Source organism: Nyctibius grandis, chromosome 6 (genome assembly GCF_013368605.1).
Source record: "Nyctibius grandis isolate bNycGra1 chromosome 6, bNycGra1.pri, whole genome shotgun sequence".
Lineage (NCBI taxonomy): Eukaryota > Metazoa > Chordata > Aves > Nyctibiiformes > Nyctibiidae > Nyctibius > Nyctibius grandis.
This window is the reverse complement of record NC_090663.1, coordinates 14,409,246-14,435,684: the sequence shown is the minus strand read 5'-3', so window position 1 is coordinate 14,435,684 and position 26,439 is coordinate 14,409,246. Positions and strand designations below refer to the sequence as shown.

At 41.7% G+C, this 26,439-nt stretch overlaps 1 protein-coding gene across 2 annotated transcripts in view; it reads left to right on the top strand.

Moving 5' to 3' along the window:
- The first annotated feature begins 1,706 nt into the window (after window positions 1–1,706).
- Window positions 1,707–26,439, top strand: part of STK32B (serine/threonine kinase 32B) — a 153,994-nt gene continuing 129,261 nt past the window's right edge. For both annotated transcript variants that reach the window (XM_068403717.1, XM_068403716.1), the window contains exon 1: window positions 1,707–1,840. In XM_068403717.1, coding sequence (XP_068259818.1) covers window positions 1,722–1,840 — 119 coding nt within the window. In that variant the 5' untranslated portion in view covers window positions 1,707–1,721. The remainder of the gene's footprint in view (window positions 1,841–26,439) is intronic.

Genomic DNA, 26,439 nt, shown 5'->3' with positions numbered 1-26,439 from the left:
TTTGGCTGGCACCATGCTGTAATCTGATCTTTGAGCACTGATTTTGTGTGTATATACTATATAGGGAGTGTGTGTGTGCATGTGTGTATGTACGTAACTATACATATAAAATAATAGTGCCCACACCAAATGAATCGTTCAGAATACCCTTGAATTTAGACACTACAGAGTTGTGATACCTAAACCAGATGCTTCCAGTATATAGTCTGTATATATCCTTGTCTCTGTTTAGCCCACCCCCAGGACTAAACAATAACCCATTGTTCTATCACCCAAGACCCCTCCCCAGTGAGAAAGGGAATTGGGAAAAGGAGGAAGACTCATGGGTTGAAATTTAAACAGATGTAATAAAATAAGAAACCCAATATCAATACTAATACAAAAGACAGAAAATTATATTTAGCCTACAGAGTAGTGGCAAGTCCCTCCAAGGATCACAATCATTGAGAAGCAAGGAGAAGAAGGAAGAGGAGGGCATAACAAAGAGCCCCCCATCCCCAGCAAGATTTCCAATTTATAGTGAACCTGATGTTAATGTTATAGAACACACCTGTGGGCCAGCCTGTGTCAGCTGCCTTGGCTCTCACTGCTAATGGTCTTGATCACCATACCACAGCTGACCACAAACTGAAATAAAATGTACCAGAAAAGTGATTCTATAAATTTAACCCCACAAAACCAGGACAGTCCTCAAGATGAAAAATTCTGATTGGAGCCTATGCCTGTGTCAGTAATACAAATGTTGCACCACAATAATATTTTCAGCTAATATTCTCTTGGATGTGAAGGCACACGAAGAGTGTCACTTAAAAAAGTCCTAATCAACTAACAGGAAAAAACGCTCAGAACAATGCTCTATGTGTGTAGGTAGATGAGATTTACATCAGCTTTGGGGATGAGATGCAGAACAATCTTACATTTCTGTGTTGCTGTAAATTATATTTAAAATGATGTTTCTTAGATGTGGTGTTGGTGACGCTCCCCAGCTTCATTCACAAAGTAAACTACCATGAGGAAAAACAATTCAGGCCTTACATGGGAATTCTCTTGACTAAGATTTTCTTCCTGCATTTAGACAATTATTTAACTTTTGTCAAAAAAAGAAAACAAAGTTAAAGGAAAGAAGTTTATTGCCAGAGACTAAATCATTGTAATGGTTTCTTGTGACTTCAAAAACGTTATGATGAATCTCTGTACGAAAATTCTTTTTCTTTTCAACAATAATTAAGGGAGCATAATTGTGATATTTAGATGAAATATTGAGCCTTGTGAACAAAGGCTATGTTTATGATGCAATAATCAAGATGTATGTATGGAATGAAGACAATGATTGTGTGTTTTCCTAGGCAGGAGGCAGTAATTTCTGTGACTAATGAAATAACCTGCAATTTGAGCAATTGGATTGTATTCCTCCCAGCTTTACTGTGTAACTTCTGAAAGATATGCCACTTTTCTGGGTGCTCATTTCTTCTTATGCAGGGGTGGGGCGTTCTTTTGTTAATTTATTAATTATAGTCTATTACAAAGAATCCTGCATAGCTGTAATGTGGACTTTCTGAAGGTGTTCCTAGGTTGTGGTATCTAGATCTGGGTTATTGAAATATCGTAAAAAGCTCATTTTTTTCAGTCACAACTGAGTTTCCTTTCTGTAGGTGTCAAACTTTGCCTTTCACTTTGCTATCAATTAGGTGTGCATTGTACAGAAGAGAGACACCAAGAAAATGTATGCCATGAAATACATGAATAAGCAGAAGTGCATTGAGAGAGATGAAGTTCGAAATGTTTTTCGAGAGCTACAGATAATGCAAGGCCTGGAGCATCCTTTCCTAGTCAATCTATGGTAAGCAAACCTTTAAAATTCTATCAAGGATCTCTTGCTTCTTCCTTATTGCTGAGTCAGTTCAGGCTATGGAAGGCTGGAGAGCTGAAAAGTACCGAAAAATTTTGGTGACCTCTTTTTTTAAGGTATTTACGTTTTGCAGTGTGTTTTATTTTTCATGAATATTTTAAAAGTGCCCTTTTACAGTGGAATATTTGAACATTATATTCACCTTTCCATTTCTGGTTTGTTTTCTGTCCAGATTCTTACAACAGGGTGTGGAAATGTGTTGTTCTGTCCAGCTTCATCACTTCTTTTTGACAATACCTGGACTGAACATGTTAGAAGGCTGTGGAATATCAAACCCAACAATTCAGTTAAAATTTTTTTAGTTGACTCAGAGAAAAGTCAAAACTCAATTACTCTTAAAAAATGGCTCACATGGAACAACAGAAAAGCATTTTTCTGTCACCTGGAATTTCTTTCATCTTCCCTGTGCTAGCCACTGCATGCCTCAGTCACATACGAATGTGAGAAAATGTTGGTCATGTAATGACTTGCTTCAACTACACCACTAACTTAAAATATTTTCTGGCTTTTATGTAGTGATAGTAGTAATGGGATGCAGACTTTTCCTCCCTTATCTAAAAATTACCTACATCATTCAAGAAAAAAGGGACATAAACTATTATAGTATGAAAATTGTTCAGTTCATGAATAGCTTGATTGGCTGCAGATGGTCACAGTGCTAACAGACCTTCTGTTTTGTGAGTTTTAGCTGTCTTACTAGAGGTCAATGCCCAACCTACAGCCTTTTGCCCATCCTTTGGCTTACTTTTGACATGTACAAGTGAAAAATTTCTTGTTGCCAGTTTAGCACCTTTCATGAATTAAAAGCCAAATTATGTTCTGGCTTGAGTGAACACAGCTTTAGGATAATTGCATTCACTTATACCAGCAAAGGATTTGATCCCAAAATTAATTCAAAAAGGACCTAATCATATATATATATATATATATATATACACACATATGTCTCAAGTGCTCTCCACTTGGCATGAATGGTCATACTTGAGCTAACTTAATATCCTGTTGGAGGCTTAAAGAAAAATGTACAAACATTGTGACTGTAATACAAAACTTCCCCAGTATATTTTCCAAGGTTCCAGCAACCTGTATTCTGATTTCTTTGCCAAAGTTGTGGTACCTCTGTGCTTAAGAGCCTGTGGATTTTTCTTTCACACATTTGTCTAATCTCTTTTGAACTTACACAAACTTTTGTTCTTTAACAAGAGGCAGCAAAGATTTCCACTGTGTATCTAGGCACTGTGCAGAAACAGTCATAGGTTAACATGATCTACAAGATACTTCAGTAAACATGAAAATGCTGAAGGACTAAAGATCAAAGATTTATTGTGAAGCAAAAAGTATACTAGATTCCTATTACTGCATTATAATCAGGTAATAAATATTCTTTCTTGTTTCCTTTTTTCATGCCAAAGATTAAACCTGAAATAAGCAATACCTTAAAATGCATTGTGTGTGATGATGATTTTTATCGTAAATAGTTAATTTATTCTTCTCATGCTTCTGAGACAGTGTCACAAGATCTCCAGACTAAAATGTTATAGTATATGTGTGTATGAGAAATGTAGAAAACGAAAAAGAAATGTAGTACTCTAGAATTAATGAAACATTTCAGACAAAAGGGACACTATCCAAGATGTGGCAGTACACTAACAGTGTTCCATATTCAATGTCTCTAGCAATGCGTATAGTTGACCAGTCTATTAAGGATGCTTATTAGGGAGAATGACAAGATTTTTATTTGAAGGGAAGGCACAGGGGAGGTCTACCCACCCATCAGATCACCTCCCATGGTGGGGCCTGAAATTTATCACTTGCATTAAATCTTGTGACCCACTGCCTCCCCATCACCAAGATTAGTTTTCAGGTCTGCGGTATGAGACAGAAGAACATGGAATAGCCTGAAGTCTTACATCCAGATCTAAAATCAGTGCCCACATTCAGGGACAGTCGTGTGAAGCCATGCAATTTGCTTGTTCAATCAATCAGGCCCTGCTGCCTTAGCATCTCAGTGCTTCTCAGCCTGAAATGTCTATGTAGACAATATACTTTGGTTTTCCTTAGGGCCAAAACATGAACATGTGAAGGTACAACTAAGCTAATAGGTGAAACAACATCCAGGAACATTTCCAGGTGCTGCCTGATGCAGCAGGACTGGCTCTTGGAATGTGCCTGTCTCATGTGAGCCAGCCCCTTCCCAAACAGCTCCTGGGATAGTTCCAGAGTCACAGTGTCCCATGGATAAATGTGGCGTGGCCAGTGCCCTTGAGCAGCAAGGACTTCCCAGCAGAGGGACGAGCTGCTCCCTGCCAGCTGGCCTGAGTGCTTGGAAATGCTCTCCAGCATGTTTCATCTGCTAGGATAACCAGGGTGGCTAAATGAGAGTAGGAGATCCTACTCTAGAGACCTACACCCTTTCTGTTGAAGGTGGGCAACTGTGTAGTCAAACCTCAGATAAATGAGACTCTACTGGGATTCAGGGACTTAGACATACACAAACAGAGCTGTAGAAAATTTTCCAAAAATAATTTCATTGACACTTAGTATTTTCACCTGAAGTGTTCACTTCAAACATTACACATTTAAATGCCTAATCATTCAAAACCCTGACACCAGAATGAGCTACTGAACTACTGGAGAACCTATATTTCACCCTGGGCTAGCACAGCAAAGGAAAGTCTTGAACAAAAGCCTCCCCTAAATTAGTCTAGTCTACCCCAAATAGTTCATTCTTTGTACCAGGCCCGTAATATGTTTCTATAATTAGCCTTGTACAATCCTAAATGAATTTAAAATAGCTTCTGATATATTTCTGGAGTGTCTACACTTGCAGACTGCAGTAGTGTGTTCCAGATCTCTGAACACTCTATCTCAACTTTTGCCTGAATTTCAAGATGTTCTACACTTTGTCTTCAAATAATGACTTCTGTTATTGAGCTAAAACAAAAGCAAAACAAAAAAGTCACAAGTGGCCCATGAATAATGGTCACATCTGTTTTATCAACACTAAGCCATATGAAGCTCTTAAACTTATTAAGGTATTTATTTAGTAATTGAAACTGCATTATATTTGTTTTCTACTACCATGGAAAAAGGAACACTGCAAGTACAAATGGAATATTCCTTAAACATATTTTATGTGTTCCCAGCAATAATCTCAAAATAAAAGCATTTTCATTGACTGTTGGTAAATTAGCAGCCTGTTTAATGTATTTTCACTTGCAGTTTAGATACAATAATAATTTGCATCAAATACGTTTACATTATAGCTATAACTTATATTAGATGATTAACAGGAATCCATGAGATTTCCTGTTATGAGTCAATTCCTGGCATACTAATGGGAGGAAAGAGTTGAAGCTGCATTTCTTCTATAGCAATTGCAGCTAGATTTATGTTTCATTTTTGTGAATTAGATTTTTTCCTGTTCCTTTTGTTAATTGCATTGTAAATGTACAAATGGGCTGTAACAGGAGCTACTAACTCTATCTTGTTTCACAAATGGAAATATTACTTTAAAAAGGAATAGTTGTGTCCTGGTGTATGGGCAATAACAGAGCTGCAGCTCGTGTAAATATTGAATTTATTTTGACTGGGCTGTTTTGGAGTAGTTTGTCTTTCTAGGCTCTATCACACTCTCTAAGGGTGAATTACCAGTTTTCAGAAATCCTGCCTAAGGTACGATTTTGGTGACTAAAACTCAGAAATGCCATCAGCCTACTAAATCTAATTGGCCGGGGTATCCAACTTTGATTTCCCAAGGATATTCAAAATTAATTATTCTGAGAAGGTAAGTACCAGTCAGCCATTTAGAACTGTGTGCAGCCCCCGCACCAGTAGACAGGCACTGACACTCTGTTCACTTAACTAAAAAACCACTAACACTCCTAGAGAAAGTCAGAAATTCAGTTATAGGCAGGACTTAGACTAAGATGAGCAATGGTGAAGAGCTTTTCCAAAATGGTTTAATTGTACCTTTTACATCAGATTGTCATTGGATAAAAACTAAAAACAGACTTTGGATGAGGGACTGTAGTAAGGTGTGTTTGCACAAAACACTTTGTGAGCTTGTGGTTAAACAGTCGTGTAGTCTGTGAAAAATGGGATCTGGCTGCCCACACTAAGGGGAGCCTAGATCTCCTGTCCTCTGCTTTCTGGATGAACTGATGACTTGTCTACTTACACAAAATGTGATGAAAGTGCCAACAGCTTTTTTGATAAAAATGAATCTGTCTTATTCGCCTCTTGCAATCTCAGTGAAAAGTAATTAGCCAGCTGGACCAGTCTGGATGACACTTCAAAAGACTTCAGAAAAACTGACATTTCTCCATTGACTTGAAAGGGAAATTAGGTACTTATTTTGGTTGCATTGTCCCTTCCCCTTGTTTCCTCCCTCCCCTAATCCTCAGTTATATGAAGCAAGACTTAAGCTTAAGTAGGTAACCTGGATCTGATCTGCTGTTCTTCTGTCTGGAAGGGTTATACATGATGGGGGTGGTGAGACACTGGCACAGGTTGCCCAGAGAAGTTGTGGATGCCCCCCACGGCAGTGTTCAAGGCCAGGCTGGATGGGGCTCTGAGCAACCTGGTCTAGTAGAAAGGTACCCCTGCCCATGGCAGGGGGGTTGGAACTAGATGTTCTTTAAGGTCCCTTCCAACGCAAACCATTCTATGATTCTATAATTCTATGACAAAATTAAGGATTTTTATTATCAAAATACTTGCATTTTTTTCAAAGTACCATTTTCTGTAAGAACTTCAGTGTTTTTTTGCTTTAGGATGAATTGATATGAAATCTTATTTCTTTTAATTCAAAATGTCAAATCCAAAATCCATATTGAAAAGCGTATTTGGAGGAAATTCCACTCATTACAAACTTTTCCTGAGTTTGTGGGACTGTCCCTGATCAGAACTGTTAATTTTCAAATCATAAACATCAAGATTTTCAAATCATAAACTTCAAGATATATAATACAATTAATATAGTGGTAATCTCCCAACAATTCCTTGAATCAAAGGGAAGACTAACCAAGCATATTAATCTTTCTTTGAGGAATTACATCATCAAAGAGAAAAGCTGGCAACTCAAGAAATAAATATGAAGACTGGAAAGGCCTTTAGTTATACATGATAACTGCACAAAGAAGTAATGAGATATGGGAAAGCAATCTGTCATCAGTTAAATTCTTGTGGAGAGAAAAAGAAGAGGAAAGAAGGTAAAACTTCTGTGGTGGGTAATTCTGCTGGCATCCATCAGTAACCTCAGCATACACAAGAATACAAAACAGCTAATATAAAAGAAGGGTAGCATCTCAACTCCAAAAGATCTATATTAAAAAGCTTTTTGAGGATCATGCATCTTCTCTGAGCTTTATTAAATTTAGTTTCACAATCTCAACTTATAAATCATATTATTTGAAGTATGAACTGTCTTTCATAACATCTGACACAGAAAAGAATCATTCTTCTGTAAATGCTCATAATAGCTTGGAGGATAACAGAGTCTTTCAGGAAGGGCTTGGTGTTGATTTATAACCTTCATTTTAGAAATTAAATTGAATAAATCCTTAAAGATATGTGAGCCTTGTAGCCAGTTTTATCACCATTAGAGGCATTTCTGATAATAGAGATTCCTTCTTAAAATGAAAAGCAGTCCTATTTTTATCAGACCTTTTGTATGTCTCGTGTGTTTCAAGCACAGATGAATGAGCTGTAGAAATGTCAGGCCCTAACATGGTCCCATCTTGAGAATACAATGTGCCCCTCTTCCAATATTTTATCCATGTTTATCCTTCCCCCAGTACCTGGGTGTCCCCTGGGCAAGACGAGTAGCATTCCTGAAAGGATCCATATTTTAAATATCTTTCTCACAACATGCATTAGTACTGAGCCAAGAGCCAGGTTACTCCCTATCTACCAGTGTGGCTGGACTTGTCATTACATGACTTCTCTTCAAACATCAGTAGATCTGCTGGCTGCACTGAAAATAATACAGCTTACCACAAAAGACAGAAGTTTTTTGCAAAAAAAAGCATGTGTCAAAATGGTTTCTCTGCTGATGTGGAACAGAAAAATCTGAAAAAAAACTTTGGACCATTCCTCAAAACTTTTGGAACATTGAAGTGATCTTATTTTTAATAGCCTTGCTTAAAGCTGTTATATCCTTTTTAAATTGTCAGAACAATTTCAAAGGCAGCAGAGAGAGAAGAATGAAGATGTACTTTTGTCAGATTATAGGTCATTTTCCTAATATAGATAGAACAGTATGTTTGATATATTTAACAAGCCATAAAGAAGTGTTAGCTGCATTCTCAGAGTGGCTCTATATTTTGATGTATTTTTCTTTCTACTCATCAGTCTCTGGAAACTCTACGTATTTCATAAGACAGATCTACAAGAGTACATTGCTGCTACCAGCTAGAGTGACACCAAGTTTCAAATCCAGTGAAAACTGGAATGAGTGAAGAACACACGTTGTACCACAAATGTTCATGCATTTCTGAATTCACCCAACACCCCAATCTGTCTTCAGAAGAAAGGGTAGGTAAAAAAGAGAAAAAAGAATGCCAGAGCAAATTATTTGTTCAGTCTCAAGTGCTGGATGGGTTGTTTAATGTACACACACACCTGGAGATTATCACTTCCCTGTGAAGGTGCCCTTTCTAGAATAGTCTGGGAGATATATCACCTTGGACTGCCCCGTAGCATGGCTCTGCCCCTCAGACTGGCATCAGAAATATGCACAAACCTACAAAGTCAGGGAAGCGAGCCCACCTGGCCAAGTGTTTTACTGCTGGGCGGAGCTCAAAATAACCAATCAAAGAGCATCAATTACCTATCAGAGACCCCAGGCACCAAGAGGAGGTGGTTTAGGTCAGTCTTAGGTGAGTTTGCTTAGTGGCTGCAGTGTTGTGGCTGTGTAACTTGCCTTAACATAGTAGACCTAATCTGGAGTGAAAATATTTTATAGGGGACAGAAAACTTATTTTCTGATACCTAATATGACCAGCTTTCTGAGCTTCATGAGACTCCATATGAAAGGTTGTGAGTAAAATCCATGATCTAACAGAAAAACTACATGATATTTTTGGAAGGAAGCTGGGAGATTGTGTTGCTTCATGTTAGGACACAGGTTGGGTGTTTGCAACTGGCCTGGCTGCCTCTTCAGCAGTAAGAAGTCCTGCTGAAAAGGAAAGTCAGGCTGTAATGATGTTTATCTTCTAGTATGTGGTGGAGCCCCAAAAGGTCATGAAACGACAGATCCTGACAAACATTCAGTTTTCCTGGAGACTAATAAAGGTGCTCAACGATTCTAGCTCTCTTTTAGTTATACCCAGCTGGTCTCAGCCTGGTTTATGGGAAGAAAGACAGAATCACAGAATCACAGAATCACAGAATGTTAGGGATTGGAAGGGACCTCGAAAGATCATCTAGTCCAATCCCCCTGCCGGGGCAGGATTGCCTAGACCATATCACACAGGAACGCGTCCAGGCGGGTTTTGAATGTCTCCAGAGAAGGAGACTCCACAACCTCTCTGGGCAGCCTGTTCCAGTGTTCGGTCACCCTCACCGTAAAGAAGTTTTTCCTCATATTTAAGTGGAACCTCCTGTGTTCCAGCTTGCACCCATTGCCCCTTGTCCTCTCAAGGGATGTCACTGAGAAGAGCCTGGCTCCATCCTCTTGACACTTGCCCTTTACATATTTATAAACATTAATGAGGTCACCCCTCAGTCTCCTCTTCTCCAAGCTAAAGAGACCCAGCTCCCTCAGCCTCTCCTCATAAGGGAGATGTTCCACTCCTTTAATCATCTTCGTGGCTCTGCGCTGGACTCTCTCTAGCAGTTCCCTGTCCTTCTTGAACTGAGGGGCCCAGAACTGGACACAATATTCCAGATGCGGCCTCAGCAGGGCAGAGTAGAGGGGGAGGAGAACCTCTCTTGACCTACTAACCACACCCCTTGTAATACACCCCAGGATGCCATTGGCCTTCTTGGCCACAAGGGCACACTGCTGGCTCATGGTCATCCTGCTGTCCACTAGGACCCCCAGGTCCCTTTCCCCTACGCTGCTCTCCAACAGGTCTGCCCCCAACTTGTACTGGTACATGGGGTTGTTCTTGCCCAGATGCAGGACTCTACACTTGCCCTTGTTAAATTTCATTAAATTTCTCGCCGCCCAACTCTCCAGCCTGTCCAGGTCTCTCTGAATGGCTGCGCAGCCTTCCGGCGCGTCAGCCACTCCTCCCAGTTTTGTGTCATCAGCAAACTTGCTGACAGTGCACTCTAATCCCTCATCCAAGTCATTAATGAATATATTGAATAGAACTGGTCCCAGAACCGACCCTTGCGGGACTCAGGCCTCCAACTGGACTCTGTCCGATTGACCACCACTCTCTGGCTTCTTTCCTTCAGCCAGTTCACAATCCACCTCACTACCCGATCATCCAGACCACACTTCCTCAGTTTAGCTGCGAGGATGCTGTGGGAAACAGTGTCAAACGCTTTACTGAAATCGAGATAGACCACATCCACAGCTTTACCATCATCTATCCACCGGGTAACATCCTCATAAAAGGCTATCAAGTTGGTTGAGCATGACTTCCCCTTGGTGAATCCATGCTGACTGCCCCTAATGATCCCCCTATCCTTGATGTGCCTAGAGACAGCACCAAGAACAAGTTGTTCCATCACTTTTCTGGGGATGGAGGTGAGGCTGACCGGTCTATAGTTACCCGGGTCCTCCTTCTTGCCCTTTTTGAAGACTGGAGTGACATTCGCTTTCCTCCAGTCCTCAGGCACCTCTCCCGTTGCCCATGACTTAGCAAAGATGATGGAGAGTGGCCTAGCAATGACTTCCGCCAGCTCCCTCAGCACCCGCGGGTGCATCCCATCAGGGCCCATGGATTTATGGACGTCCAGATTGCTTAATTGGTCCCTGACCCAGCCCTCATCAACCAAGACAGATTCCTCCTCTATCCTGACCTCTTCTGAGGCCTCAGGGGTCCGGGGCTCCTCAGGACAGCCTCCAACAGTATAGACAGAGGCAAAGAAGGCATTCAGTAACTCCGCCTTCTTTTTATCCTCTGTCTCCAGGACCCCCACCTCATTCATCAGTGGGCCTACATTGCCTCTAGTGTTGGTTTTACCTGCAATGTATTTGAAGAAGCCCTTTCTGTTGTCCTTGACCTCTCTTGCAAGGTTTAATTCCATGGAGGCCTTAGCTTTCCTAATTGCCTCCCTACATCCTCTGACAACAGACTTATATTCCTCCCAAGTGGCCAGCCCCTCCTTCCACGATCTGTACACCCTCTTCTTCCACTTGAGTTTGCTCAGCAGTTCCCTGTTCAACCATGCAGGTCTCCTGGTACCCTTCCTTGACTTCCTACCTGTTGGGATGCTCTGATCTTGAGCTCGGAAGAAGCAGTCCTTGAATGCTAACCAACTATCTTGGGCCCCCTTACCTTCTAGTACCCTGTCCCATGGGATTTCCCCTAGCAATTGCTTGAAAAGGCCAAAGTTGGCCCTCCTGAAGTTCAGGGTTGTGATTCTGCTAGCTATTCTGTTCCTGCCACATGAGATCCTGAACTCTACCATCTCATGGTCACTACAACCAAGGCTGCCCTCAACCTTCACTGCTTCAACCAGACCCTCCTTGTTAGTGAGGATAAGATCCAGCAGCGCTCCTCTCCTAGTTGGCTCATCCACCATTTGCATCAGAAAGTTATCATCAATGCACTGGAGGAACCTCCTGGACTGAGGATGGCTGGCTGAGTAGGCCTCCCAGCAAATATCAGGGTAGTTGAAATCCCCCATGACAACCAGGCCCTGTAATTGCGAGACTGCTCTCAGCTGCCTGTAGAAGGCCTCATCACCCTCCTCATCCTGATCCGGTGGCCTGTAATAGACACCCACAACAGTGTCACCCCTGCCAGCCTGCCCCTTAATTCGCACCCACAAACTCTCAACTCGCTCCTGATCTGCCCCTGGACAGAACTCAATGCATTCTAGTTGCTCACTCACATAAAGAGCAACTCCACCACCTCTCCTTACTGGCCTGTCTTTCCTGAACAGGACATAGCCATCCATGACCACATTCCAGTCATGCGAGGCATCCCACCAAGTCTCTGTGATTGCCACTAAATCATAGCCCCCCGACCGAACACGGATTTCCAACTCCTCCTGTTTATTCCTCATGCTGCGTGCATTGATGTACAGGCATTTCAGGGAGCGAGCTGGGCACACTGATTTCACCCCAGGGGGATGGGAGGCCTCCTGGTCTTCAACAACACTAGAGCGTTGCCCCAGTGGTGCAAGCCCAGCTACTACCCCATCCCCCTTCGAATCTAGTTTAAAGCTCTCCGAATGAGCCCTGCTAATTCCTGTCCCAGAACCCTTTTGCCCCTACGACATAAACCTTTCCCATGTATTACTGTCACGCCTGTTGTCTTATAAAACCAGCCATTATCAAAGAACCCAAAGCCCTGCCTGTAGCACCAGTCTCGTAGCCAGGCATTAATAGAGAGAATCCTACTATTCCATCCCACGTCATCACCTGAAAATGGAAGGAGGGAGGAGAAAACAACTTGTGCCCCAGACTCTTTCACCAACAGTCCTAGGGCCTTGTAGTCTTTCTTCATCCCCCTCAGACTACGGTGCGAGCAGCGGAGGAACAACACGCAGACAACTCATTATGAGTGATAAAGCATGCGTCACTTTATTAGCCCAGACAGCATCTATTTATACAGTGGATTTTAATTATGCCTACTAGTCAACTATTGATTGGCTGAAGCTCTACAAGTTACTTTTGCATATCCCTCCTACTTGCGGTTAGCCAGCTGTGCTTCTTTCTCATTCTCACGGCTCTCACTCCCCCTTTAGTTAGTTGTTTACGATCCCTGTCAAGGTCTCAGTATCCTTGCCGTTCTGCTATCATCAGCATGAATTGCAGTTTCGGCCAGGGCCTGAGGCCTAGTCTTGCTCGCCTCAGAATCTGCTCTGCTCGTACAGTTGTTCCAATGAGCCATGACCTTTGTCATGCAGCCAATCCCCAACACTACGGGATGCAGCTTCTTCCCCACCTATCTGGAAGATCAGCAGGGGGTAATAGTCTGTGGCCTTCACCAGGTTGGGGAGTTGCCGTCTGATGTTGCCGTCTTTGGCTAGTAATGTTTATGCTAGTAGTTTAAAATTGTTGATTCTTCCTGGACCCTTGAACCCAATCTTCCATGCTGCTAAATATTTTTAGACCCACTCCTAGCCTAGCTGTGGGCTGGGGCATGAGCACTATCCCAGAGAAGCCCCAGATGCAGACAGATTGCTCCCAGCAGGCTGCTTGCATGCCATCACTCTGTTTTTGAGGCTGACAGTTTAATAGTCCAGGCACAGACTTCTCTGTGCCATTTGGTTTCTGTGCTGGACAACAGACACTGACACATTTATTGATACAATATATGTTTCTTACTTCTTTTGTGAATGAACCCCAGGCCATGTAATCCTGGGCCATTCTAGATATCTGATGGGATCTAAGATTCCTTTCCAGGCAAGAAGAGATTGTAAATCAAGGAAGAAAGATATATTTAGTGTGTCTTGCACAGAGCTTAGATGGGTGAATTTCTTTCACTATAGAGGGACCAAAGGGTGAGTACTTTCCTCAAAGAGCTAGATCAATTCATCGCTGCATTAATGTAAATCTGGAATAGGTAAAGATATAGAAGTTTTATATCTAAGACTGAAAAAAAATGTCCGTTCTCCAGATTGAAAAAAATGTCCGTTCTCCAGAGCCTTAGAAGAGATAATGATGGAAGAAAAAGGGCAGGAAAAGGTGATGAGGCAGTGGCAAGGGTAGGATAATTGGAAGAAGAGAATATAGAAATGGTTTGTCTTGAGTTGTAAATATTTAGGATATTATTTCTGACTGTGGAAATTACATCGGACTCAACACTGTCAATTAGTAACCTCTGGATGCTTGTGCTAAATGAGTATTAGCCGTAACATCTTCACTGACTGATGAATGATTCAACAGTTATTTATTTTTGTGCTAATTTTAATACTAATTGCCAGTATTGGAACACTGTCTCGAGTCTGCCTGTATTGAATTTTGTTCTGGTGACTAATTGTTCCTGTGAGAAATTGCTGTCACCTTGAAATATCTCTTTGGACTTAACTTTAATATGTTCCTCATAAAAGCAGAAATTGGCCTTTGGCATAGTTTAAGTTTTGATCTTTTTTGCATTAAAAACTGCTGCGATAGATATTTTATCTCATGTATGTCCCGTTGCATCCTGGGACCTTTCTTAGGAGCCTGTCTTCTGCATCATTCTCACTGAGACAGAGACTTTATTTGCTGACCCATAACAAACTTTTCTCACACAAAGCTTTCACTGCAAGAGGAATTTTATTATCAACACTGATAAATATCAAACCTCTGGGAAAAAAAATCCCTTTTGTTTTAAGAATATTCAGATTGAGTCAAGTTCCTCTTATGAATTCATAATTATCACCTCATTCTCCCTTCACAGGGGGATAGCTGCTATCCAAAGCAGACCCTCAAGAGCTTGGGGTTAGCCTTGGCCATGTCTCAGGTCTGTGGTGTAGGTAGTGACAATAATCCTCTACACATTTGTGGCAGGGATGAGTGTTGTTCCTTTTTGGCCAGAAGCAGAGCTCCAGTGCTGTGGCAGGGGTATTCTCAGAGCTTGCAGGCGAACCAGGGTTTCAGTGCTCTCAGCCTAATGAAATGGGAAAGAAAGAAGAAAAGCCCTTAGACATTGCTTCAGACTCCTCAATTGCCAATTTAGGCAAGCAGTGCTTTCCCCCCCTTTTTTTTTTTTTCTTTTTTTTTCCTTTTTTTTTTTTTTCATTCTGTGCTTTAAAGGTTGTGACTGCCGAACATGATAGCTGGAGTGTGTAATTAAACTGATAACCAAGGTCCTGTAGGTAAAGTGATTCTCATAATCAGTGACAGAGTAATGAGCTCATCATGCAAATCTACTGTTTTTAGGCAGGCCTGATCGATTCTTACCTATGCTATGGAAACTGGGGCTGCAATTAGTCTGTACTAAAAGCTCTGCGAAAGGTAGGCCACATAAGATGTGGCTCAGCACTGCATTAACAAAGGCCTGCTACAACTGTGGGACAGCCATCAGACTGCAAAACTGTCTTGGATGTACTTGTAAAATCATCCATAGACATCCAGAGAGTGAATGCAAAGTAGGTGATCATTACAGAATAAAAATAAGTGCTTAACGCTTTCACTGCAAAACTTTGATACTGAACAGATCCTACAAATCTATATCTAGTCCAAAAATGTTAAAGTTATTCTTGGAGACTATTGGTGGTGTAATATGGCTTGGAAATTATTCCTAGTACTTTACTTCAGAATATATTTGAAGTTTTAGCAATGACATCTTTAGTTCAAAACAGAGATGAAACACATAGGTGAATTCCTTTTTATTTATAACAAGTTGATGTAAAAGTCAGGGCACCAATATCAAAAACAAACAAAAAACCCAGCAATGGAACAAGCAAGGAATATCAAAATAGTGGTAACTGAAGTAATGTCTGAGTGCTTCAGGTAATATGTTAGCTTTTCAAGTCAGATCTTTCCTTTTTACTTTGAGAATACCGAGACTATTTTTCATGTTGCCAAATATTAGAAATTGGGGACATTTTTTCCCAAACGTCCAAAAGGACGGAACAAAAGACAAAAACCTAACTATATAGATATAAGAGGTGTAAATAAATACGTAATAATAAAAATCCTGAGTGTAATGTAATTTAAATTTTGCATTGTAAGAATTGTATCAAATAGAGTGGATTTAAAATGGCAAATGGTTTTTGATTGAACCAAAGCAGGAAATTCTGTAATGCATTATTGTTTTAATATTGCCTGCTTAGGGGATCCTTTGCCTTGGTTCATTAAAATTTATCAAAGCTTTTATTATTTTAAAAGTTGACTACAGATTTTTACAGCATAACTGTGCACTTAATTCCATTTTATTGAACCCAAGTTATATTTATTGTACTTGTAAAGTGCAGTGAGAAGCTGATACTAAGACTTCAGAAAATGATTAATGGGATCTTTTTTCTAAATTAATGACAGTTTTGCCTTGTAAAGTTGTCATTAGAAGAGACTAACTCTCATGTTTCATAAGTACATACCACATAAAGGAGGATTTAGGTTTCCTTTTCTACTCGTGGTGTACTTTTTACAAACTATGTCTTGACCGAGGAAAGGTCATGGGCTATGACGAAGGCGACTATTTAAATTCCTCTGCAAAACAGTTGTGGCCAGGAGGAAAATGACTTTTGCCTATCAAATTCTAACTACGTAAACTAGAATTTATCCAGGATGCAGAGGGTAAATTCTTTCTTGCAAAAAGCCGAGGTGGTGGGACTGAGTCTTGATGGCAAACCAATTAAGCTAAATGGAACTAATAGAAGTAATTCTTCTTCTTGACCATAGCTTTCACAGGCTCACCAACAGAGGGGCTGGGAGAAGGGTGGGAGAAAATCAGAATGCAAACAGAAGTGATAATGAGCCTAGTGAGGGATGTGAACTGTGGTATGGAAGGAGGAGGCATTTTTCACCTTCAGTGGGTACAAAATCTAACCTAATCAGAAAATGTAACCAATATTGGTGCATAAGCCAGATTCTTCAAGGTCTGAACTTCCTTTACTGATATTTGAAAACAAAGAAAGCAGAAGAGGAAGTCAGATTTTGTTTCTCAGTCTCTCCAAAGAAGAGAAGAGATCAGCTATAGACCTCTACACACTATTTTTTCTGTGGAAGCTGAAAACTCTGCAACCGTTTTAAAAAAATAACCAAAATATTTTGTTCACCTTGAACTAGAACACTTGAGATACTCCCTTGAGCAAAATGTCCTTTATTTGAAGATAATACTCAAAACCAAAATATTGCATCATAGAGAAAATAATTTGGTAAATCATAAATGATCAAATGATATGATAAAAATGGAACAGCGTATTCTATGCTATATACATTTTTTTAAAGGAATTTCAGGAGTTAAGCTTCATAAGGCACTAGAAAAATGTAGAGATATAATTTACAAGTTAAGATATTAACATCTGAGAGGGATAAAATATGTTATGCTGGTCACAAGTATTATCCTTATTATTATTGTTCATCATTTAGTAAATGGTGACATCTGTAGTTTTGGTAGTACAGTACTTCATTCCTTAGAGAAGGGTAAGCATTGCTTGTTTCCAGTTAGCCCAACCAGCCCTATATAAATGACAGGTAATACAATTTTCCTTTCTTGAAACAGCTTTACTGGATGATCCAGGGTTAATGGTTGGACTTGATGATCTTAAAGGTCTTTTCCAACCAAAATGATTCTATGGTTCTATATGTGAACACCTGCACGTTTTTACTAGATCTGGGAAGCCTGGTATAAAAACATCTTCCATTTGTCTTCAGCCAGGGTCCAGCTGCCTGCATTTAAGTAGTCTTTAGTGAAGTATGGGCTTAGACAAACTACTTACAGTTGTACTTTCACTATTCTAAAAACCTGGCAGTATCTGCTGTCTAACAAGGCTTCTATGAAACAATAAGGACAAAAGTTCGATTCTGATCCATATTAGCGATCACTAAATTACAGAATGATACCAGTGAAGCATAGGGTTTTCTAGTTTTTTTCTAGTGGAAACAAGAATTTTAACTGTACTGAAAAATTAGCACTAATAATTAGGATATAAAGATGTAGCAAGATTGATACGGCAGGCTTTTAAAAAGGAGAGAAACATAAAAATGACATTGTGAGCATCTAGAGTCAGAAAGCAGTGTGTCTTTGGGACTAGCTGTGAGGTGGATGCCTCATGCACGTGTGCCATCGAGAAATGAATAGCTCTCCCTCCACATCCCAAGTAAAAGGCTCTAAGATGAGAAATTTGCCAGAGAAGCTCTGTGACCAACAGCCACCTCAGCAGCCTGGGACAGCTGAACAGCACAACATGATTCACTCAGTCTAATGGGGGGAAAAAATACCTTTTTATCACTCTTTGACCCAGTTCAAAGCTGAAGAAGAAATTGAACTTTTCTGTTGGCATTGCTGTGCCAGTGAGCTTATATTTCAGTTTCATCTGAGCCTTTAAAAAAACTCCACGCTGCATCTGTCTCTGTTCCTAATCAATCATGTTGGGCCTTTTTCTGCTCAGCAAGGTCTATCACTCACTTGTGACACGCTGTGAAATGCTTGCTCAGATGCAGTCCTCTGGGTTTCCTCTCCTGTTCCTCTCAGTCCCACTTGCTCTGGAGTCAGCTGGCTGGCAGTCTGTTTTGTTGTATGAAGGCTGTTGATGTCTGGTGAACTCTTTAAAATGTTTAATTTCCTGAAATATGGCTGGATAAACTAAGTATTTTTAAATGGCTCTCTTTTTTTCTTTCTATAAATAATTCAAGAGTATCTTATGACCTTTGTAACAGTGTTTTGATATGCCAGCTTCAGGATGCCCCATCAATAAATATTGAGTTGCCTGTGGTTCCTTCTTCTGCTGTCTATTTAGCACATCTGATGCCACATGCACATTAACTGCATAATTAGTGGCAATGACTGATATCCAATTCAGATGAAATAATATCTTCAGTTAGTGCTATCACAAACTTTGATAAGTATAGCCTGCTTTAATGGCATCCTATATTCTTTACTCTGTAACTGTTTTAGCTAACAGTTTCATTTCACACTCTGGAAAGTTTTTTTATGTTTGCTTTTACCTCTTCTATCTCAGAAGACATCTGAAAACGTAGCATGTCACCCAGGCTGTTGTGCTCTCCTGAGTTGTCTGTGCTCTTTCCCAGTGACAAGAGAAAAATTAGACCCTTCAAATTGTTGTCCAGCCTCTGTTCAGGCAGGGAATCCTGGCTGTACAACATCTTCTGTGTTCTCTTAGGCATGACCTGGTTTTAAGCCATAGGACACAAGAAACCAAGGGTGCCCTCAGTAGCTTCAGAATAATGGACAAAACGCAATTGGGTTGTGGAGCAGCACTGTGCACAGTGTTTTCCAGCCCTGCGCACAGAAAAGGGCAGGAGTCATGGCCGATGCTCCCAGCCAGGCTGACCACGCAGGGCAGCTGGCACTGGGGTCCTGTCACTGCTGTTGCTAGCCAGTTTGGTGGTGCATCAGCAGAAATCAATACGCTCCTTGCTTAAACACTTTTTTCCCCCTGTTTAATCAGTCATGTGTGAAGCAATTCAGTTTAACCTTGGCAAGATGCTTTGTTTTACTCATTCATAAATCCCAGAAGTGGAGGATGTATAGTTATAGTGAAATTAAATGATAGTGTCCAACAAGCATCTCCTTCCCTGAGACATGGTGTTTTTTGTGGCAGTCTAGAATTAGCGGTAAAGACAAAATCCTATAGCTATCCATTGATTAACCTGGGAAAAAAAAAAAAGTAGTACTCCTAATCTGTCTTTCTTACTTGGAGAACTTGGTTAAATAATAAAAGGAAAAGTTCTGATTAAGCTTACAGGACTTTCACCCATGCTATCCTCTACCTTCTTCCGCATTCTCCATGAATACTGAATTTTTAACATTAAGCTGCAACAGGAGCATAAAAGCATCACGCATACCATCACACCTGCAGAGCCGCCTTCTAAGGTCATAGAATCGTAGAATCATAGAATGGTTTGGGTTGGAAGGGACCTTAAAGATCATCTAGTTCCAGGCCCCTGTCACAGGTAGGGACACCTTTCCTCTAGACCAGTTTGCTCAAAGCCTCATCCAACCTGGCCTTAAACACTGCCAGGGAGGGGGCATCCACAGCTTCTCTGGGCAACCTGTTCCAGTGTCTCACCACCCTCACAGTAAAGAATATCTTCCTAATATCTAATCTAAATCTACCCTCTTTCAGTTTAAAAGGGTTACCTCTCATCCTATCACTACATGCCCTTGTAAAAAGTCCCTCTTCTGCTTTCTTGTAGGCCCCCTTCAGGTACTGGAAGGCTGCTATAAGGTCTCCCCGGAGCCTTCTCTTCTCCAGGCTGAAGACCCCCAACTCTCTCAGCCTGTCTTCATAGGAGAGGTGCTCCAGCCCTCTGATCATCTTTGTGGCCATCCTCTGGACTCGCTCCAATAGCTCCACATCCTTCTTATGTTAGGAGTCCCAGAGCTGGACGCAGTACTCCAGGTGGGGGTCTCACGAGAGCAGAGTATAGGGGGAGAATCACTGCACTTGACCTGCTGGCCATGCTGCTTTTGATACAGCCCAGGATACGACTGGCCTTCTGAGCTGCAAGCGCACACTGCCGGCTCATGTTGAGCTTCTTGTCAACCATCACCCCCCCCAAGTCCTTCTCCTCAGGGCTGCTCTCAATCCATTCTCTGCCCAGCCTGTATTTGCACTTGGGATTGCCCTGACCCACGTGCAGGACCTTGCACTTGGCCTTGTTGAACTTCATGTGGTTTGCACAGGCCCAGCTCTCAAGCCTGTCAAGGTCCCTCTGAATGGCATGGCATCCCTTCCTTCCAGCGTGTCGACCACACCACACAGCTTGGTGTCGTCGGCAAAATTGCTGAGGGCGCACTCTATCCCACTGTCCATGTCACCGACAAAGATGTTAAACAGGACCGGTCCCAATACTGACCCCTGAGGAGCACCACTTGTCACTGGTCTCCGCTTGGACATTGAGCCGTTGACTGCAACTCTTTGAGTGCGACCATCCAGCCAATTCCTTATCCATCAAGTCTAGAAAAGTAAGATGTGGTGATTCCTATCTCTTCAAACACTGAATCTTTGCAGACAAAATCGTATCTGGAAGAAAGGTACAGAGATATCACCGTACACAGATGAATGAAGGAAGGCGGGTGACAAAGCAGTGTTTAATGAGGAGAGATCCTTCTTTCTCAACTATTTCTTTAACATTCTCTCACAACCATTTTGATGCTTCCTCCCTCTACCAGTGCCCACACCCTGACATCTCCTCTCAAGGCAACCTGACAGGCTGTTGCTTCTAACCCAGGTTGTTTCTTGCTCCTATGGAGAAACTCCATGCTGCAGGGACTGAATAAAAGGGCAGTTTGAAATGGCCTTTTATCCTTTAAATCTACCCCTCAAAACGTGTGAGCCGGAGGGAAGGAAGGAGGGAGAGAGTCTCTTCTATTCATCTTGTGCTTCTGAGTTCTTATTTCTCTTTATATGTATTTATATTTTTATATGAGTACAATTTTTTTTTGAGCAACAGTCCTTTAACTATGCATTTGAAAATCATGTTGTGAGTGCTGCCATAAATGTTACAAATAACTGCCCAATACTTCTGCCGTACAGAAGATGCATGGGACATTAATTAGATTCCATTGTTTCTTTGCCTTTAATTTAATGTAGGTTTCCATGACAGCAAGAAGAGAGAAATCAGTCCAAGACAATAGTTAAAACTGACAATTTGCATTCTGGTCACTAGCCTTAAAAATGTGATGTACATTTAAATAATTAGATTGTCTGAGTGTTTAGTCACATGTTATACGGCTGTATCTTCATCTACAGCAGTCTTCTGTGAAAATGTAAACTATTATGGAATGATGATCTGCAATTCTGATTCTTTGCTATTTACAGAGTAGTGTATTCAAATCCAATAAGGGTTTTTATCTTAACTAATGCAGTAATAGAAGTAATAAAACCAGGGTGGGAGCTGTTATGCTATAGCCTAACTCTATATTTGTATGAAAGTTTTATGTAGAGATGGCTGGAAGTAGTTTTAACAGAAAATTTAACAGAAAATGTCATATTGACTAAAATATAATTTTTCTTTTTCTTCTAAATGTCTGTCTCTTACTAGAAAAAAGAATATCCAGAAACATCTTGATTCCCTAATGCTGGACTTGATTCTCCAATGCTGGCCTTGATTCTCCTGCAAATTTTAGTCTGATGCATTTGCTCACTGTTTCATTCAAGAGGCAAAGATGTGAAGAGTTTAGGCACACCCAACAATCTAGTTTACATACTTACATACATTTTTTTAGAGAAAGCTTGTTTCTTACTGTAAAAAGTGTTTAGAAAAAACTTCTTTAAACATATGACTTATATTACTGTTCTTAATCATTAATGCTCGCCTGTAGCATGGGTATTTAAGATAGTTGTAAGCTTCCCCATGTAGAACTGTAAAGAGGGGAAATATGAAGCCACTGTAAATTTTCCTAAATGCTGGCAGAGGAGAAATTTGGTTTGAATACTCTCTTGCTGTCAAATGGATCTGATTTAGATCTACAAAATACGGCAGCCTTCTCCAAAATGGTCAGCTGACCTTGTATGAACAGTGTCTCCCACTTTAAAATGCTATTTCTGTTTTGTGTGGTGGAAAGCACTGACATATTTTGTTGAAACACACACATGCGGAATATCTCCTCCTATTTTCAGCTGTCTTTCTGCAGCATCAGTCTGTGAGTATATCTCCTAAAATAGCTCCAAACATAATTAAACATGAGTTGTTGCATCTGTGTCTCATTGGCACAAGCTAGAGAAGTCACTGCTTTTTCTAAGGGAAGTTTGAAGCAGCAGAACCTTCAAAATACAAAAGTTGGGGTCAGACACCTGCAAGGCAGTTGTCACGTTTTGTGAGAAACTGGGCAAAACTGCCCAATTCAACTATTCAGCATGTTCAGTTGAAAAATATGTAGCAGCAACTGGGGAGAGCTGGCTCAACAGTCTTTGACTTGATAAGATGCCATTCTTGGTGGTACACAGAAGTTGATCAGCTAATGAAACGTGTGCTCCACCCCATCCCCAAACACCCCCAGCCTCACTTACAGATGTCTATGAAGGCTCAGGCAGGTGACTGCAGTACCTCTCACAGAGAGCAAAGCCCAGATACATACCCACTTTTCTCCTCCAAACTGATAATGTGCTATGCATAAGAAATAGGATTTTGTACCTTATACCTCTTTCTGCATATAGGAGAGATCACATTGCAAATTGTAGAAAACTCTGCACAATTTAAAAGAAGAAACCACTAAGCAGCACAAAGATATATACTCTGGAGGGGGTTCAAGTGGTGGAAGGAGGACTCACCTGTTTCCTTTGGGATTTTTAAGGAAACCAAACACTAGAAACAACTGCAGTGGAAGAGAAGACAAGCTCTCGTGTCCAAGACTCTTGAAACAAATGGTCTTGCTGAAAGTTTTAATTGGGATGTATGTTATAAACTTCCGTTGAATAAGTAACTGTGGACTGGAGTGAGTCCAGAGGAGGGCAACCAAGCTGGTCAAGGGTCTGGAGGGTATGACCTATGAGGAAAGGCTGAGGGAGCTGGGGTTGTTTAGCCTGGAGAAGAGGAGGCTCAGAGGTGACCTTATTGCAGTCTACAACTACCTGAAGGGAGGTTGGAGTGGAGTGGGAGTCAGCCTCTTCTCCCAGGCAACTAGCAATAGGACAAGAGGACATAGCCTCAAGCTTCACCAGGGGAGGTTCAGGTTGGACATTAGGAAGAATTTCTTCTCAGAAAGGGTCATTAGACATTGGAACAGGCTACCCAGGGAGGTGGTGGAGTCACCATCTCTGGATGTGTTTAAGAAAAGACTGGACATGGCACTTAGTGCCATGGTCTAGTTGACGTGGTGGTGTCAGGGCAATGGTTGGACTCGATGATCCCTGAGGTCTCTTCCAACCTCATTGATTCTGCGATTCTGTGATTCTGTTGCTGTTATTACTTGCCTTTAAGGAAAAATACCAGGCAAAAATAGATTTATCTATAATCTGCCTTTGACAATTAAAAGGTCCACTTTGTACAGGAATATTACTTCTGTTAATATTTAGGAAAGCAAAGCACTGGCTGCTGAAGAAAACAAGGCACTTGTAAAGCCTGAGGATGAATGTATGGATGAGGTAGCTATGTGAAAAAGAAAACTCTGAAAGTGGGTTTGATGTGTAAAGATGTGATGAGAGTAAAAGGAGTCACAAATGAATGGCCAAACTGAACCTCCTGATACAGGATGTATTGGAGAATTAGGTCATTACAAAAATGGCTGGGTTGAATAGGAGTCTGATTACAGTGGTGACAGCCTGCATTCAAAGAGAAGGAATTACAGGAGAGTGTTAGAGACTGGTTCATTATTTGTGGGAATACTCAAAACCCTCCCCTTTGGCTCAGTTTATTTTAGAGTAATTCTGCCTCTCCCTCTCTGTTCTGCTGACATAATCTGAGTGCAAGACAAATTGAAAGCAGACATAATGACGGTGAGAATGGTAATGGGGTTTTCTGGAAATAAATAAGTGTGGTCAGTTGACCCTGGCTGGACACCAGGTGCCCACCAAAGCTGCTCTATTGCTCCCTTCCTTAGCTGGACAGGGGAGAGAAAATACAGCGAAAGGCTCATGGGTCGAGATAAGGGCAGGGAGAGATCACTCACCAGTTACCGTCATGGGCAAAACAGTCTTGACGTGGGGAAATTAGTTTAATTTATTACCAATCAAATCAGAGTAGGGTAATGAGAAATAAAACCAGATCTTAAAACACCTTCCCGCCACCCCTCCCTTCTTCCTGGGCTCAACTTCACTCCTGCATTCTCCACCTCCTCCCCACCAGCGGTGCAGGGGGACAGGGAATGGGGGTTATGGTCAGTTCATCACACATTGTCTCTGCTGCTCCTTCTTCTTCAGGGGGAGGACTCCTCACATTCTTGCCCTGCTCCAATGTGGGGTCCCTCCCACAGGAGACAGTCCTCCATGAACTTCTCCAACCTGAGTCCTTCCCACGGGCTGCAGTTTTTCACGAACTGCTCCAGCGTGTGTCCCTTCCATTGGGTGCAGTACTTTGGGAACAGACTGCTCCAGCGTGGGTCCCCCACGAGGTCACAAATCCTGCCAGCAAACCTGCTCCAGCGTGGGCTCCTTTCTCCATGGGGCTGCAGGTCCTGTCAGAAGCCTGCTCCAGCATGGTCTTCCCATGGGATCACAGCCTCCTTCAGGCATCCACCTGCTCTGGTGTAGGGTCCTCCACAGGCTGCAGGTGGATATCTGCTCCACCGTTACCCTCCATGGGCTGCAGGGGGACAGCCTGCCTCACCATGGTCTTCACCGTGGGCTGCAGGGGAACCTCTGCTCCGACACCTGGAGCACCTCCTCCCCCTCCTTCTTCACTGACCTTGATGTCTGCAGGGTTGTTTCTTTCACATATTCTCACTCCTCTCTCTGGCTGCAGTTGCTGTTGTGCAGCAACTTTTTTTCACCTGTTCTTAACTGTGTTATCCCAGAGGTGCTGCCACCATCACTGATGGGCTCGACCTTGGCCAGTGGCAGGTCCGTCTTGGAGCTGGCTGACATTGGCTCTATCGGACATGGGGGAAACTTCTAGTAGCTTCTCACAGAAGCCACCCCTGTAGCCCCCCTGCTACCACAACCTTGCCATGCAAACGCAATACAGTAAGTCTTGGAGATGAAGGATGGATTAACTTTTTGTCTGTAAAGGGATATGAAAAGAGCATCTGGAATCCTGTTCTGCTGGATCCAGGAGGCTGATCTGACAGCACATGTGCATAGAGGCTCTAAAGGATGTGGTAGCGTGGTATATCTATGCAATTACCACAGAAAGCACAAGCCCCGGGGGGAGAAAAAAGCATGGGAAGGGGCAGAAGCTTTTGTAAAGAAGTAAATACAATTCTAGTAACTTTCAAGTCAGACAAGTTATAGCAGAGACCAGTGCTACAGGGGCCCAGGGAAATGGGAGTGCCTCATATTTAATCCAGGAGCGTATTTACTGAGAAGAGTAAATATGCTGCAGAAAGAAGGAGGTATGCCCAAACAGTTGGGAAGCAGCAGATACTTAAGTACTCTGCAAAAGAAACCCTTTGCCCCTGAAAGAGCTGAAGTTTTATGGTAACTTGAGAACAGGAGCAATCATAATTCCGCTAAGTGGTACCTTCCCCTGCAGTAATGCTGCTTTGACCTCTGACATAAACTAGTGTAAATATCTCTTAAATATTGTTTTGTCTCCACTTCCTTCTTGTTTGCCAAAAAGAGCAGAGAAGATAGGACAGCATAAAATGCTATGTGAAATGAACCCATGCCTGTAACTTCAATAGCTCCTAATCCTTGCAGGGGCTGCTGGCAAGGAGGGCTTTGTAATCCCCCCTCAGCTCCCTCTTTGGTGGGGCAGGCAGGTGGGAGGGCTGAGAGGAGAGCTCTTCTGGAGGCAGAAAGAAGCTTCTTCACTTTAGTGGGGGGAAAAAGTTGCATGATGGAGTGAGCAGGGCACAGCTGAAGTCTAACTCTTGTGGGAAGACTGAGGATTCTGTGCCAAAAAATGACTACAGGTGGAAACAGCCTTTTTTGTCTTTTTTTTTTTTTTTCCCCAGGGGCTTTTATATACCTTTTTTCCTTTGCTTTCCAAAGTATATAGAGCATCCTGACTTGTATTTCCCACATGAGATCTACCTATCAAAGCACCTACTAACACAGGAGAAACCACCTTAGACAACTGGACTAGGGTTCAGTTTGGGTACAGTATAGAGAGGACTCCTATATTAAGTGGGGTTCTTTTTGGAGGTGTATTATTTTGTTTTATTTTTTGGTTTTGGTTTTTC